The sequence below is a fragment of the Pan troglodytes genome, chromosome 16 (assembly GCF_028858775.2).
Source record: "Pan troglodytes isolate AG18354 chromosome 16, NHGRI_mPanTro3-v2.0_pri, whole genome shotgun sequence".
In the NCBI taxonomy this organism is placed as follows: domain Eukaryota; kingdom Metazoa; phylum Chordata; class Mammalia; order Primates; family Hominidae; genus Pan; species Pan troglodytes.
Window position 1 is genome coordinate 59,360,305 of NC_072414.2, and position 15,809 is coordinate 59,376,113.

The 15,809-nt window shown below is 38.6% G+C and overlaps 1 protein-coding gene across 49 annotated transcripts in view; it reads left to right on the forward strand.

Moving 5' to 3' along the window:
- Positions 1-15,809, forward strand: part of IQCH (IQ motif containing H) — a 245,590-nt gene that overhangs the window by 107,451 nt on the left and 122,330 nt on the right. For all 49 annotated transcript variants that reach the window (XR_008539624.2, XR_008539627.2, XR_008539626.2 and 46 more), the window contains 2 exons: positions 7,997-8,548; positions 9,256-9,322. Coding sequence is in view for 44 of the 49 variants with exons in the window: in XM_054667716.1 (XP_054523691.1) it covers positions 7,997-8,548; positions 9,256-9,322 (619 nt within the window). In the remaining 5 variants the exon portion in view is untranslated. The remainder of the gene's footprint in view (positions 1-7,996; positions 8,549-9,255; positions 9,323-15,809) is intronic.

Below are 15,809 nucleotides of genomic sequence, written 5' to 3' on the forward strand. Positions count from 1 at the left end.
TAATAGTCATTCTGACTGGTATGAGATGGTATCTCATTGTGGTTTTGATTTGCATGTAGAATCTTTTAAAAACAGTTACCATTTTCTCTAATTCATTAGAAATTGCCATCCTCACCTATGTGTTTTCATCATTAAACTTTCCAAATGAATTGAAATTATATAGTTTTATTTGACAAACAATTTTTTTGAAATTCTTGCGGAACAATTTTTCTTGTAATTACCGAGAAAAACTACAAGGACTGTTTTTACTACTTTTCATAGCATTGTCTAACTGAACATTTTTATTACATGTGATTAATAATTTTGCTTATATACAACAGAAAAAAGGTTAAATTATCAGCCAACAAGATAATCTGTATTTTTTCACTTTATCTCTTTCATTGATCAGTTGTGACCTGATCATTCATAGAAAATTTGGAAAATTCAGAAAAGAGAAAAAAAGTATAGAAGGATTTTTTTCCCCATATCACAATCCTTTGGTACTATTTAAACTTTGGCATATTCTTTTGTTGGTATTATACTGTATATTCAACTGTGGTTTTACTCTTTTCATCTAACAATTTATCATAAACCTTTACATATATGATTTAAAATTCATAAAACATTTTTAGTGCCTTTATAATATCTTTATTAAAGATATACCATAATTTTCTTTTCATCCTATTGCTTGACATTAAATTATAAATGTTACATTATTAATAAATAATTGTTTTTGTTTTTGTTTTGAGATGCGGTCTCTCTCTGTCACCTAGTCTGCAGTGCAGTGGCACGATTGTGGCTCACTGCAGCCTTGACCTGCCGGGGCTCAAGCAGTCCTCCCACCTCACAGTCCTGAATAGCTGGGACTACAGGCATATGCCACCACGCCCAGCTAAATTTTTTGGCATTTCTTTGTCGAGATGGGGTTTTACCGTGTTGCCCAGGCTGGTCTGGAACTCCTGGGCTCAAGTGATCTGCCTGCCTTGACCTCCCAAAGTGCTGGGATTACAGGCATGAGCCACCACACCTAGCCTGTGGAACTTCTTGATCAAAGGGTATGGACATTTTTGTATCTCCGTAGCCAAACTTTGCATTAGTGCTCCAAAACTCAAGCTATAAGTTTGCAAATAACTTGTATGATCATAGAACAGCTTTGTGCTGTGAACCCAGTCCAACTGGCTATAAGCTTAAATTTTAGTATTCACGCTTTCATACATTCATTCATTCAACTAATCCTTTTTGACCTTTACCGTGTGCCAGGCAGTGTACTAGATAGGCACTGGGGACACAACAATGAACGAAGCAAACCTAGTCCTTGTCCTCTTGGGGTTTATATTTTAGTGAGAGAGGCAATAATCAGATATTTAATATAATATCAAAGAGTGAGATAAGTGCTATGAAGAAAAATAAACCAGAATACATATGTAGGTATAGAAGCCACGCACGGTGGCTCACGCCTGTAATCCCAGCACTTTGGGAGGTCATGGCATGCAGATCACTTGAGGTCAGGAGTTCAAGACCAGCCTGGACAACATGGTGAAACCCTATCTCTACTAAAAATACAAAAATTAGCCGGGTGTGGTGGCGCGTGCCTGTAATCCTGGCTGCTCAGGAAGCTGAGGCAGGAGAATCACTTGAACCTGGGAGGTGGAGGTTGCAGTGAGCTGAGATTGCACCACTGCACACTAGCCTGGGCAGCAGAGGAAGACTCTGTCTCAAAAACAAAAAAAGAATACATATATAGGTATAGAGAATATGACAAGGTGGAGCTCTGTAGGAATTTTGCAAGTGTTCTTTAGTGATTTGGATCAAGGAATGTACTAGACCCACATTTTTCTCAGGAAACATGGAATGTCAAGCTTTACTTTGGTGATAATAGCAGTCCTTTTTGAGGCTTGCTCTTTTTCCCATATGTGTAGAGAAAATTATGATGTGTCTTTGCTCAGAGATCTGGGAATCCAGGCTGCTTTTGATTCCCATCCTGTCAGGCTTCCTGTCCACATCCCCAGCAGGTTCAACCCATCCATCATAATTGTCCCCAGTGGTCCTTAACTATGTCACATTTTCTCAGAGAATATTAGAGGTGTAACAGAAAAGATGAAATCAATGCAGCAGTAAAATGAAATGTGTCTCTAGAAGGAAATTTCACATTTGACTGAAAATAGACCATCTATTTACAAAATCTTCTTGATTCTATTCTGTTTGATCTTCAACCAGATTTTGATCCATCGTGTGTTTTTGTTCCATGAGAATGCATCAAAGGATGGGGATTTTTCTCCTCAGGAAGTGTTTCAGAGTTCAGGAAGACTCATTTGAATAAAGATACCTTTCAAAGCAATTGCAGAAATTATTCCTAGAAAATTGCTGCTGATCTGAGTGGCCTTTACACTCAAGTCTCTTCTTTTATATATCTCTGCTCGATGAGTTCTGTTTTTGCCTTTTATTGTCTTTGTAAAGGTTAAGGACTCTGACTTCCACTTTTAATTGGCACTTAAGGATTACTTAGACAGTTTCTAGATATTATGAACTGAGAGCCATTGACTTGCAGGCCCCAGAATACTGGAACACTACTCTTTGGGGTTCTCTCCCCATGACCACCTTTACCATTAGGTGGTGTGGGCAGTCGTTCATCTATTTTGATTTCAGAGTTACTAGAAAGAGTTTTCTATCTGAAAAATAGAATACGAAAAAAATCCCCCAGGTTTTTTTCGTGGTGCATAAAGTGATGCTATTGGAGATAGTTGCCTTTGATTTGATGGCTTTACTGGCTCCAGAAGTTTATTAAAAAGCCAATACCCCTGCAGGGGTGACACATTAAGTCAGAGAGGCATAGGGTATCAAAATTAGAAGTGCCCTGAGTGATCTCTTAATGGAAACTGAAACGCACAGAAGTGGCTTCCCAAGGCCACAGAGGAAGGTGGTAACAGACTAGATTCTGGGTCTTGTTGCTTCTGATACACCACACTATGTTATGTTCATTAGCACAGTGATAGGAATTAGTTTGACAAATTGCTTTCCAGCCTGTCAAATAAGAAAAAATGAGCTGAGTGCAGTGGGTCATGCCTGTAACCCCAACACTTTGGGAGGCTGGGGTGGGTGGATCGCTTGAGGCCAGGAGTTCAAGACCAGCTTGGGCAAGATAGTGAGACCCTTATCTCTACAAAAAAATTACAAAAATTAGATGGGCGTCATGACATGTGCCAGTAGTTCCACCTACTCGGGAAGCTGAGGTGAGAGGATCACTTGTGCCCAGGAGTTTGAGGCTGCAGCAAGCTATGATCACACAACTGCACTCCAGGCTGGATGACAGAGGGAGACCCTGTCTCTAAAAATAATAATTATCGTTCAGTTTTTTTAAAAGAAAAAGAAAAAAACAGCAGATCAAGGCCAGGTTGGCTCTGATGTACAAGGTGGTAGAAGGAAGACTAAGAAGAGCACAGCTTAGTGAGGAGCCATATGGAGAGTTCTAGACAGTTTAGGCTGTGGGCACTGGTGGTACGGGGGTAGGGGTCAGCATGGGGTAGGGTGGGGAAGAGAAAGCACCCGATGGGAAGGAAGAGGGGCTGATGAAAGGAAATGGAAGAGTAGCAAAGACACACTTCTTATAGTACTTGTTCTCCTTCCTTTGGTTATATATGGATTTGGGTTGTTTAGGAACAGAATTTTGTCTTATAGTAACAAAAATACTGTCTTAGAAATTAAGAAGATCTGCCAACTAGCTTTGTGATCTTGGGCAAGTCATTTAACCTCTCTGAGCCTCAGTTTCCTTCTCTATAGTAAAAACCACATTGACTAGGGCTAAGGCACTGTTAAAGGTTCTTGACACATACTGTAATCATCATAGCAACTCTGCAGGGACCTCTCATTTTTACAGATAAGGAAATTTAGGTTCAGAGGGTGTAGTAACTTGCCCAAGAGTATGTAGCAGATATTGGCAAAGCTTGGATTTGAACCCAGGTTAGCTGGACTTAAGGCCAAGGCTAATTTCTCTGGGCCCGTAATAGCCTATTGAGCAAAAGGCAAGGGCAGAGACCTTCAAGTTCCCTTGTCCTCTAAAATTCAGGCCTGTGACTATGCTGAATTCCGGACCACTGATTAGGTCAGCTAGTCTCTCTGAATATCATGTACATCTTTTGAACAGTTCTAGCCAGCTGAGGTCCTGATGTTTATTCTATAGAAAGCTCAACACATTGTGGACCCTTAACACAATTTAAAAGCAGAGTCAGACAAATAGCATCCCTGGTCTTTGAGAAAGAATAAGGACTCCATCTCTGAGGGACATTCCATTCATATTCTAAATACAAACTCTCATTTAGAGCCATAAGGTGCAGAAAGAACTTACTCTTTTTCACACAGTGCAATTGCCTGGGCTAATTACTAATGGATATGTTTGGGTATTTGAGAAACTGAACATTGGCTTTTAGTTTCAGAAGGAATTTAGTCTATCCTTCTAGGCAATGGAATGATTATCATTCTCTAAAGATGATATCCATGTGGTATTATCCCAAATACTTGGCCATTTGCCACTATGAGATCCTGCTTGTATCTGATTATGGATCCAGTTTAATGCCACACCCACATACTGTCCACATAAATGAAAAGAACATTTTTCATAAAGACATTTGTCTTAGAAATGTGATTTTCTTTGTGGTAGTTATTTCTAAATTTTATTTATTTATTTATTTATTTGAGAGACAGAGTTTCACTCTGTCACCCAGGCTGGAGTGCAGTGGTGTGATTATAGCTCACTGCAGCCTCGAACTCCTGGGCTCAAGCAATCCTCTCACCTCAGCCTACTGGGTAGCTAGGACTACAGCTGCACACCACCACACCCAGCTAGTATTTCTAAATTTTAGAATGCAACACTGGGTCTATCTTTTTTGCTTAACATCTGTGACTTACTAACATATGTAATCATCATCCTGCTTTCCTGTTTTTTGTTTTGGATTTAGAATTTTGCCTAAATAACTGCTCCAGAAACTCTCAAAGTTATCTAATTAGCGATTACACTTTGCAAACAAAGAACATTTCCCAGCTAGTTAGTTAGAGCAAGATGCTAATAATTAGGCCACAGGTTTGGGCTTCATGTGGGCCAATTAGTGAATACAGGCATCTCGCAAAGGTATGATTGTGACCCAAGAAGCACCAGGTGAGAATACAATGTTTTGACAGAAATCCTTCTTGGCTAGAAGGAAAAAAAAAATTGCTGTCAAGTCAGTAATATCATATTGGGAGTACAGCACATCTTAAAAAAGGAGGGAAAGAGAGAGGAAGGAAGAGAAAAAGAAAAAAGAAAGAAGAGAGGGAAGGGGAAAGAAGGGAAGGAGGGAGGGAGGAAGGAAGAAAAGAAAGGAAGGAGGGAGGAAAGAAGGCAGAGGAAAAGAAAAAGAAGGAAAGAAAGCCAACAAATAATAGTAGATAAGTTCACAGAGATAATAAAGAATAACAGAATGAGCCAGAACCTGAAGCATGGCATGACCTTTAATCAGGGCTCTTATTCCTAGCAGGCTGTGAAGCAGCTTTGTCTTTACCTGCTCAATGGATCTCACAATGCTGATGCACTGCTTTAATTTGGGAAGCCTTTCTCTTGAGAGGCATGTCTTTTCTTGCTCCAAGTCTAAAGTGCTCCCAAGTGTGGCATTCTCTGTGACAGATGTACTACAGTTATGCTTTAGCTGACTCCAAACCGATAGCTTCCCAGTGCCTGAGTGGTCTGTTTGATGTCCAGGAGTATGTTTCCTTTGAGAGCAGGTCTTTGCTGGAATATCATCCAAGAAGGTAGAAAGGTGTAATCCCTTTGTTCTAAAACAGCCACTGATAAATTTTGCTCCCACTGCCACCCAAGGCTGTTCTTTCAGAAGGTCTAAAATGCATTTGCTGATGTACGTAAAAACCCTAGACCCACCCCATGGAAAGGCACTGTCTGAGAGAGACGTGAGTTCTCTCCTTTCTCAACTTCTGCCAAGGTTGTCCCATTTTCATAGATGGTCCTAATTCCACATGTCTCGCTGTGAAGATAAGAAGTTTCAGAATATTGCCAAGAAGACAAGATTCTCTGGCAAATCTCCCATCGATAGCTTTGCTTCTTATAGAAGTCTCAGAGTCCTGTTGACTGAATCACACGTGACTGGCAGGACCAGCCATCTCCATACATGTCCATCTGTGATTATTTTGCATGTCTGTTTCTCACTGATGAAGCACTGTCATTCTTCTCTGAATTCTAATTCCTAGTATCAGAGACCGTTCCTGAAGGGAGGGAGCAATGTGGCCATAGAGGCCATTTCTGTCGGAACATGTGCCACTTGTCTTCTACCAGGAGTGGCAGCCTCTCCTGCCAGCACTGGTGGCTGCTGAAGGGGGCATTACTTCTCCAACTTTCTCTTGCCCATCCAAGAAGAAGGAATTTATTTTCATCTACCAAGTAGCTTGCATTCTCTTCTGGCACCCTGATTAGATCAGAAAGGGATAGAAGCTTGGCGAGAAGATTTTTTCCCTCATTTTTATGCCTTATAACAACTCAAGTTAAAAGTACACAAAAAGCTCACTGCTGTTTAAAGTCTGCTTCTAAAGTGAAAGGAAATTTGCACTTTTGGACTTAACACTTGTTTTTCAGCATTTTTACTTGAGATGGCAGTCTAATTAATTATTCCACGGCCCAGGACCGGAGAAAAGAAAACGCGTGAATAATCTGATATAGTAATACTCAACACAGTGCTGTGGCGTAATCGTTATGGATAAATTGCTGGGGGGGGGGGGGTTTCTTTGAGTTTTTTGAAAACTCTTCAAAATGCGAAGAGCAATAATAACCCTACAGTTTGGTAAAGATGGGCTTATACATCTGAGAACGCTGACATGTTGAAAACAATCTATTCCTTACATACCTAAGCAAGAAGAAACAATTATTACAGTAAGTTAACACCGGGTTTACTGACGAGAACTCAGGGCCTGAAAATCTGTACCCTCCCTCTCCCCCAGCCCCTCCAAGCCATCAGGAACATTTAGATCTTGGGCAGAGTGTCTGTTTTCAGTAGAATAGGTTCTGAGAATTGAAATGTAGTGGTTACAGAGTGGTCATTGACACAACACAATTTACCTTTCCTTTTTTTTAGGTGGGGGTGACATGTATTGCTATTGTCATCTAAACAACCTCTGATTTGATTTTTTAAATAGCATTTATTATTTTTAACATAGAAAGTGTAAAGAACAAAAAAAATTGCTCAGCATCCGAGTCTTAGAAATTTACCAATTATAAATAAAAGTATTTTCATAGCTTAAAATGTCAATACAGGTGGGAACAAAATGAAAAGCAAATGCTCCCTTGGTTTTGTTATCAGATTTGTGATCCTAATCCACCTGGGACAGCCCCAGATATGTTCCTAAGAAGAAACCAGACTTAAGAATAAAAGAACACGTGTCAAGAGAAACCTAAGAATGACAAAGGTGATAACATACAACATAATGTTCCTTGTAAAAATGACCTCTGGATATTAAGAGAAGATGGCAGAAGAACTATAAAATGCTAAAAAGTGATGATCTTTTATGAAGTCAGAAACAACTTTTAACGGGCACATTTGAAGTTATCCTAAGGAATGCGAAGAAAGGCTTCGCCCTGTTTTTCAGACTGGTGGATAAGCTGTGATCAAGGAATCAGCAACATGCTTCTCAGACCATGCGTGCATGTGTAAAAACTAAATCACAGAGATTGGGGGTCAGGTGATTGTATCAAAGTAAACTAAATGCATAATTTTTTATGACTGGTTTCCTTGAACAATTTTATAACACTTTTATAAAAATGTTAATAGATTTGAGTGATCTCTAAGATATCCATCTGGTAATGAGTTTTAATGATATATACTAGCTAGACTTTCGTATTATGACGTGTGTGTTAAATCAGTGCTAGGATTCATATCTTCCCACCATTGAATGCTAAATGATAATGTAGTGTGTGTCTTGACCACTCATTTAAAGGAGATCATAATATCTTTCACTTCTAAAATATATTTCTTTTTTTCCACAGGCCATGAAAGTCAAAACACCTTTGAGAGCCCTGAAATCACTGTGGGATTATGACTTTTTAATTTATGATGGTGTCATAGACAATACAGCCCCAGACTTCTTAGCATTCAAGGAACATTTTAGCTTAGCTTGGGGAGGTATTTTTTCTCTCTTGGAACACGTCGAGAAGTTTCTCAGGAACTATGCTATACCAGAAGTCAAAATAAAAGGGAATAATTTGGTGGCCCTCCTTCCAGAGTTTGAGCTGACGAATAAACTTAGCAGATATGACCTTCTCTCAGTGTTAGAGGACCCAGCTCATGTCCAAATGCTGATAAATCTTCCAGGGCAAAGGTACAAGGGCCAAGATGGAAATTCGGAGGCCGCCATGAAGATCCAAGCCACATGGAAATGCTACAAAGCAAGAAAATTCTTCCTCTTTTATCGCCAGCAGAAGTGGGCATCAGGTGTGATTGCCATTGCTTGGCTGTTATATTGCCATAAGACTCGACTAAAGAAGATACTAAAGGAATCACGTCAGAGACACCTGGAGAATTTTCGCATTCGAGCCAAGGTGCACAAGGCTGCCAGCTGTTAAGGCAGACCTCTTTTTCTAAACATTTCGTGCTTGAGCGGTTGTAATAAGTTGTCTCTTTATCTTCCCTTTCTCTTTCCAACTACCCTCCTCGCCTCAGACTCCCACGCTTTTCACTCCCCTCAATGTATGATGCACAAACCCCACATTTGTTTGTGCATCATAGTTTAGCCCTAATCAAGAATCTGGCTTTCGTGCCTGCAAAATCTGTTGCAATTTTTCTGTAGAAAAAAAAAAAGTCCCTTCACTTTGACTATGGTAGTTCTGTCAGAAAATCAATGTTTTAACTGCATTACTTTTTCTCCCTATATATACCTTCTGGCACTTTAATTTGCTCAGAAAAAAAAAAATCCTCTCTTGTCTACATTGCTGTCACCACTTTGTCAGAAAGTATTTAAGTTTGCAGACAGCCTTTTAATTAGTGCTCACAATTTCATTTATGTTTGCTTTCTCTTTTTTTCATTCATATTCTGTTAATTAAGTGAGCTGCCTCTAATCTTCCCCTGCCAGTAGCATCATGTAGCCACCTAATTAAATTAATTGGGGAAGATGTTTTAAGTATGTAATTAAATCAATTAATATAATTTATGCCTGGCTTAACTGTACAGTGGAAAAACAGCTGAAGTTTGACTAGATGAATCCACTACAGCTTCCTGTCACTGATCAATGCTCTTCTTGATTTTTAGCATCTGGCAGCCAACTGGAATCGCATCAGGACCTCCAGGAGGACTATTATCCATATCCCATCATTAGGTATAACACTTTTGCCTGCAAATCTATCAGCAACCTCTATTACCCACCACATTATGGCTCCTTGATTGAGTTCAAGGAAGGCCCCTTGTTTTATTCAAATTGGTCTCGGCAGGAAAATGTTCTCGACATGATGAGAGTAATAACACAGGGCCCTTGCTTGAAACGGCGTTTAATTTGGGGATTAAGCAAATAAAGTCATTATGTGGGGGCTGCTATTCAGTGGAGAGGTGATTTGCTGTAATTCGCTTTCATCTGTATGAAATGAACTAAAAAGTTGTATTTTTCCCCCTGAAATAACAGATAATGTTTTCGATCTTCTTTAATGATAGAAGAACACAGGCTTGTTGCTGTTACGCCAATAAGCCAGGATATTGCTTGTACACTGTTTTTAATCAAATGTGCAGTCAAAATGATAAGCTACATTCTCTGAAATTATTTAGTTCTAATTACGAGCAGATGGGATGCTTTATTTGTACCTAGGGCGCCTGAGCAAAAGGAAATGCTGTGTGAACAAGAATAATTAAGAAGTTGAATAGTGTTTTTTGTGCTTAAATAATCTGCAGTTTCATGTTAATTAGCACTAATGTAATTATTTAATTACATTTATGAATTGGGGAACTTAAAAGCTGTTGTCTGAAACACACTGGTAAAAAAGGTATGCCAAAATGACATTGGGAATTTCAGAAATTTGCATTGGAGTTTCTTTTAAGACATGAGCTACTGTCAACATGTTTGGGATTTGTTTGCTTCCTTATTTTGTTTTGTTTTGTTTTGCATCTCACTAGTGTGTTAAATTTCCTTGGTGAGGTCAGATTTCCTAAGCTGACTTGGTAGAGTTTTGACAAGCAGCACAACCCATTGAATCTCTTTGTTACATACATATTAGCTCTTTGTTAAAGTCTTTTAAGTAGAGCAATGCATTAAGTGATCTGTTGTAACAGAATTCTGGATTGCAGTTTATTCATATTCATATGTGAGCATAACCAGTTTGTGTACTTATGTGTAGTGTAGAAACATAACACATTTAAACAGTAATATGAAAAGAAAAAACATTTAAATCATTATACAATACAATTATTTTTAAATTAGTAAAATATCAATAATAAAATAAGGCAATCTTTTCAAGACTCTGGAGTACTTAGATCTAAGTACTTACAGAAGGTTAAGAAAATACTTGCATTGCACAGAGCCTTTTAGTTTTGGTCTACCTCATGGCTCATGAAAGAAATTTGTTTCTTCTTAGGATCTAAGTGAGGTATAGGATCTGAATTTCATTCTAAGTTAGGCTTTTGTTTTGATGAGACTACTTTTACACACAAAATTAGTTCACACACAGAAATTGCACTTGTAGTTGATTGCAACCAAAGAGGCTAATTGCAGACCCCATTAGTTGACTTGAGTCCTTCGAATAAGGTGCAGGAGGCTTTGCTTCTGCAACTAATTGTGGACCAGACCTGATATTATATGGGAAATTTTGTTTTGCTTTCTCTATACAGGGCCCCCCACTTTGCAAAGTTGCTTAGCACAAAGGTGTGATAGACACAAACTTCTTTACTCCTATACTCCCACCTCTGACCCTCCTAAAAACTTCCATGCAGTCTGCTCTGCAGAGAAGCTTGATACAAAGGAGTTTCCAAAGAAGTAAAAATTTGAAAGTAATCGTTATGTAAACTAGGTAATAAAAAAAATTTGAGTGAAAGTGTCTTAAAATTTCAAAAGGGCTTACTGAATAAAAATTACGTGGGAGTTCCCAGCACTTTGGGAGGATTGCTTGAGGCCAGGAGTTCAAGACTAGGCTGAACAACATAGTGAGACCCTGTTTTAGAAAGTTTCAAAAATTAGCCAGGCATGGTGGCGCAGGCCTGTAGTCCTTCTACTGAGAAGGCTAAGGAGGGAAGATCACTTGAGCCCAGGAGTTTGAGATTACAGTGAGCTATGATCATCCCACTGCATTCCAGCCTGGATGACAGAGACACTGTGTCTAAAAAAATTAATAAAATAAAATAAATTAAGTGGGAGAATAATCTGGTCAAAGAAGCTAGAAATAGAAAATGTTATTTTAAATATGATATTAAAACTAGTTTTCTTCTGGATTACACATATTCAGTTTAAATAAATACATAATAAATATGAAAGTCTTCCCTAATGTAGCAATTTTTGTTTGTTAACAACATGATACCCATTTTAAAGAAAAACTGCTAATTATGTAATTTCTAAGAGATAAGAACAAGCTCAGATTTCTTCTCAAATGAGCATTTTAAAAGATTAATTGCACACTTTCAAAAGAGAATAATACCTGGGCTTTGATCATATAGTATTTGTTTCTACAATCTTTGTTTTGGATTTTTTTTTTTTTTTTGAGACAGAGTCTCACTCTGTCACCCAGGCTGGAGTGCAGTGGTGCGATCTCGGCTCAGTGCAACCTCCGCCTCCCGGGTTCAAGCAATTCTCCTGCCTCAGCCTCCTAAGTAGCTGGGATTATAGGCATGTACCACCACGCCTGGCTAATTTTTGTATTTTCAGTAGAGACGGGGTTTCACCATGTTGGCCAGGCTGGTCTGGAACCCCTGACCTCAAGTGATCCACCAGCCTCAGCCTCCCAAAGTGCTGGGATTATAGGTGTGAGCCACCGCATCCGGCCGTGCTTTGGATTTTATACAAATGACTTGTGAACATTAAATTAAGTAACAACAAGCTGTCATCTCCTACCTATTCCACAGATAGAATTCTCAAACTATGTATATATTTTTAAGGATATAGGGTACCCTTTTTTTGTGTACCACATCCCTGGGAGTCCTTAAAGAAGATTTCAGCTAGATGCCACAAACTTCTTTGTCTCATGCACCAGGGACTGACCTATACAATTCATAAAAATAGAAGTGGATGAAAGTGAAGCAAATTTTTTCTCTAAATGTACTGGAAGAAAACTAATCTATTCAATCTAGTAATTTCATTTCCAAAGTTGAGACAGATTCACTAGTCAAAATCAGTTGGTAGGACTGTCTGGTTCAGGTAGGCATTTAACACAAGTTGCAGCCTTGTCCTCTTTTTCTCTTGCCATAGGAAATTTGCTGTAGAATTAGCTCTACAAATAATTACACCATGCTGCTAGCCAATTGGGGCTGCACTAACTTGTTTGAACCCTTCAAATGAAAGCTAAGTAGTTGATAACTGCATAATATATTGTAGTTGTAAGCATTTGGTTATTTATGCAGTTTTGCACACATGGGAATAATTGCATTTTCCAAACTGGTGATCACAGAAAGGATGGCCTTTCAGTAATGTTTTTGACCACAAAATATTTATAAAGTATTTTAAAATCTGTGGCTTGGTAATATGAACAGTAAGACAATTAAACATTGTGGAGTAACCTCTTTGAAAGGAGGACTTAGGCCAGGTGTGATGGCTCACGCCTGTAATCCCAATCCTTCAAGAGGCCAAGGCGGGCAGATCACGAGGTCAAGAGATCGAGACCATCCTGGCCAACATGGTGAAACCCCGTCTCTACTAAAAATACAAAAATTAGCTGGGTGTGGTGGCACGCACCTGTAGTCCCAGCTACTCAGGAGGCTGAAGCAGGAGAATCGCTTGAACCTGGGAGGCGGAGGTTGCAGTGAGCCGAGATCACGCCACTGCACTCTAGCCTGGAGACACAGTGAGATTCCATCTCAAAAAAAAAAAAAAAAAAAAAAAGAAAGGAGGACTTATGAAACTTGATTGTTATATATTTCAGATAGTATTCCTAGATATAACAAAAATTTTAGCTATTTTTAACCCACAAGAGAAGTGGAATGCTGCTGTCAAAAAAACCTGATTTGCCTTGTAATTTTATAAGATGATAAAGAAACATTTTTCAGAGTTTATAGGCTGATCTCTTAATTGGATATTACATATTTTATCATTTTTATTAATATAATTATAACAAAATAATCTACAGTGGTTCATAACAGGAATAAAATATTAGGGTCTATTTTAAGCAAAATCTATCAATCAAATGAGAAAGAACCTGAAGAATCCTAATTCCTCTAGAAAAACCAGATGTCTAAATAAAACCTACAGACTAATTTTGCTCCCAGTTTCTTTGGCCAAGTATTTCCTCCACTTCTAATTTAACCCCTGTGCTTCTTTACTGCAGCACATCACTTGGTGCTACGTATAAACTCAGTTGCTTTTTAAAATATATTGACATTAAATGAGACGTGCCAAGTATGGGGCTCTGCTGCTGTGAGCAGTATATGAAGCCACTGCCAGCCAATTAAACCCCCAGGGATGAGTTTTCACTCTCACTTCTCCTCCTCCTTTAAAGTAAAAATAGAGGTGGGATTTTTTTTTCTTTTCTCTGTGTAATCTTTTATTTCACTGCCAATTGACTTGATGACTAAAAAGAATGTATATAGTTCAGTTCCATATTTTCCCTCTGTGCCCTATTTTAGCAAGTTATTCTTGGGGTTAAAACAAGTAGTGGTCTTCAAATTCTTCTTTCCATAAAAATTATGGATCCTGTTATTATGAAGTTCATGAAATACAGCATTTTCCAGCTCATCTGTACTTTCACAGAAGCCTACGAGAAAGGATAGGGAAACTTACTTTTGTGTGCAACCGATCATATGCTGAACTGAGAAAGTCCCAAATGCTTATGAGACTCTTGCTTCCTAACTCTGTGCTCTTCTGCCAAGAGATAAAAGCTTGAACTCACCTACATTTGTGAACAGGGGCAGAGTGGAGGATGGCAGCCAACGGCGTTAGATCTGCAATCACTTTTTACTATGCCTCCACGCACACTGGCACCTTTCTGCTTTCTCTACTATGAGCTGGAGTCACCTGATACCCAGTTCAATGCTGCTTTTTACTTTTGAGTTGACAGCTCAAAGACAAGATGGATGTTGTTCCGTCCACCTCAGGCTAGGAAATCTGGACTTTCAATAAAATCTTTGCAGTCTTCAACATATATTTTGGCAAGTAGTATAGAATCCATAGTTTAGCTATGGTGTTGCCATACTAGATCCTTGGGATAGGTGTACTGCCAAGACTTCCCAGAAATATCCAGATCTTTCAGGATCAGGAACAAAGTACACTTAAACTTTAAAAATGCTTTATAGCCCAAACACACACATATTTGTATTCACCCATGTAATCGAAATCAACACTCATTTATACTGGTTAGATCAGAGTTGGTCCCATGATCTTGTAATATGAAATTATCCAGTTGGTCTTGAGCTATATGATGTTGTACCATGAAATACAGAAACAGCATTGAACTGGGTGTCAGGTGACTCCAGCTCATAGGCTTTTCATGAGATCTATTAATATTAGGATATGCTGTAGAAGGAATTTTTCACTATAAAAGATAACATCCTTTACACTCATAAAAAATATTAAAAGGCTTGTTCAGTGGTTCTCAGGACCCCTTTACACTCATCATGATTATTGAAGACCGTAAAGAACATTGGTTTAAGTGGATTATATCTGTCATTATTAACTGTATTTGAAATTAAAACAGTAATTTTTAAAATGTTTATTAACTTCTTTTAAAATAACAATAATAAGCCCACTACCAACACTAATCTAAATAACATATTTTTGAAACATAATTATTTTCTAAAACAAAAAAAAATTAGTGAGAAGGGTAGGATTGTCTGACAGGTCTGAAAAATTAATGGAACATGGTTGGATTCTCATATCTGCTTCTGTATTCAATCTGTTGCAATATGTTGTTTTGGTTGACTCACATGAAGAAAATCTAGCCCTACACAGATAAGTATTTGGAAAATGAAAGAATAATTTGTATGTTTTATAGCCTTTTCAGATAGTTGTGTATATTCTTCTTTGACTTTATACTAAACTCCACAATGGTAATTCTAAGTGTTACTTGCAATGTGGAATCTACAATCATATTAATAAACTTTTTGTCTTTTGTAACTTGTAAGAGAACAAGATTGAAAAAGGCAAAGAACATCTTAGTATAATTTTGAAAATAGTTTTTACCTTGCAGACTCCCTGAAAGGTTCTCAGTATCCCCTAGGGTTCCCAGATCACAATTTGAGAATCATTGGTGATATGGTTTGGTTCTGTGTCCCCACCCAAATCTTATTTTGAATTGTAATCCCCACATGTTGGAGGAGGGGCCTGGTGGGAGACGATTGGATTACAGGGGCAGGTTTCCCCCTTGCTTTTCTTGTGGTAGGGAGTGAGTTCTCACAAGAGCCGACAGTTTTAAAGTGTGGCACTTCCCCCCTCGTTCACTGTCTCTCTCCTGCCACCATGTGAAGAAGGTCTTTGTTTCCCCTTCACCTTCCGCCATGATTGTAAGTCTTCTGAAGCCTCCCCAGTCATGTGGAACTGTGAGTCAAATAAACCTTTTTTCTTCATAAATTACTCAGTTCTTTTTTTTTTTTTTCGAGATGGAATTTCACTCTTGTTGCCCAGGCTGGAGTGCAATGGTGCAATCTCAGCTCACCGCAACCTCCGCCTCCTGGGTTCAAGCAAT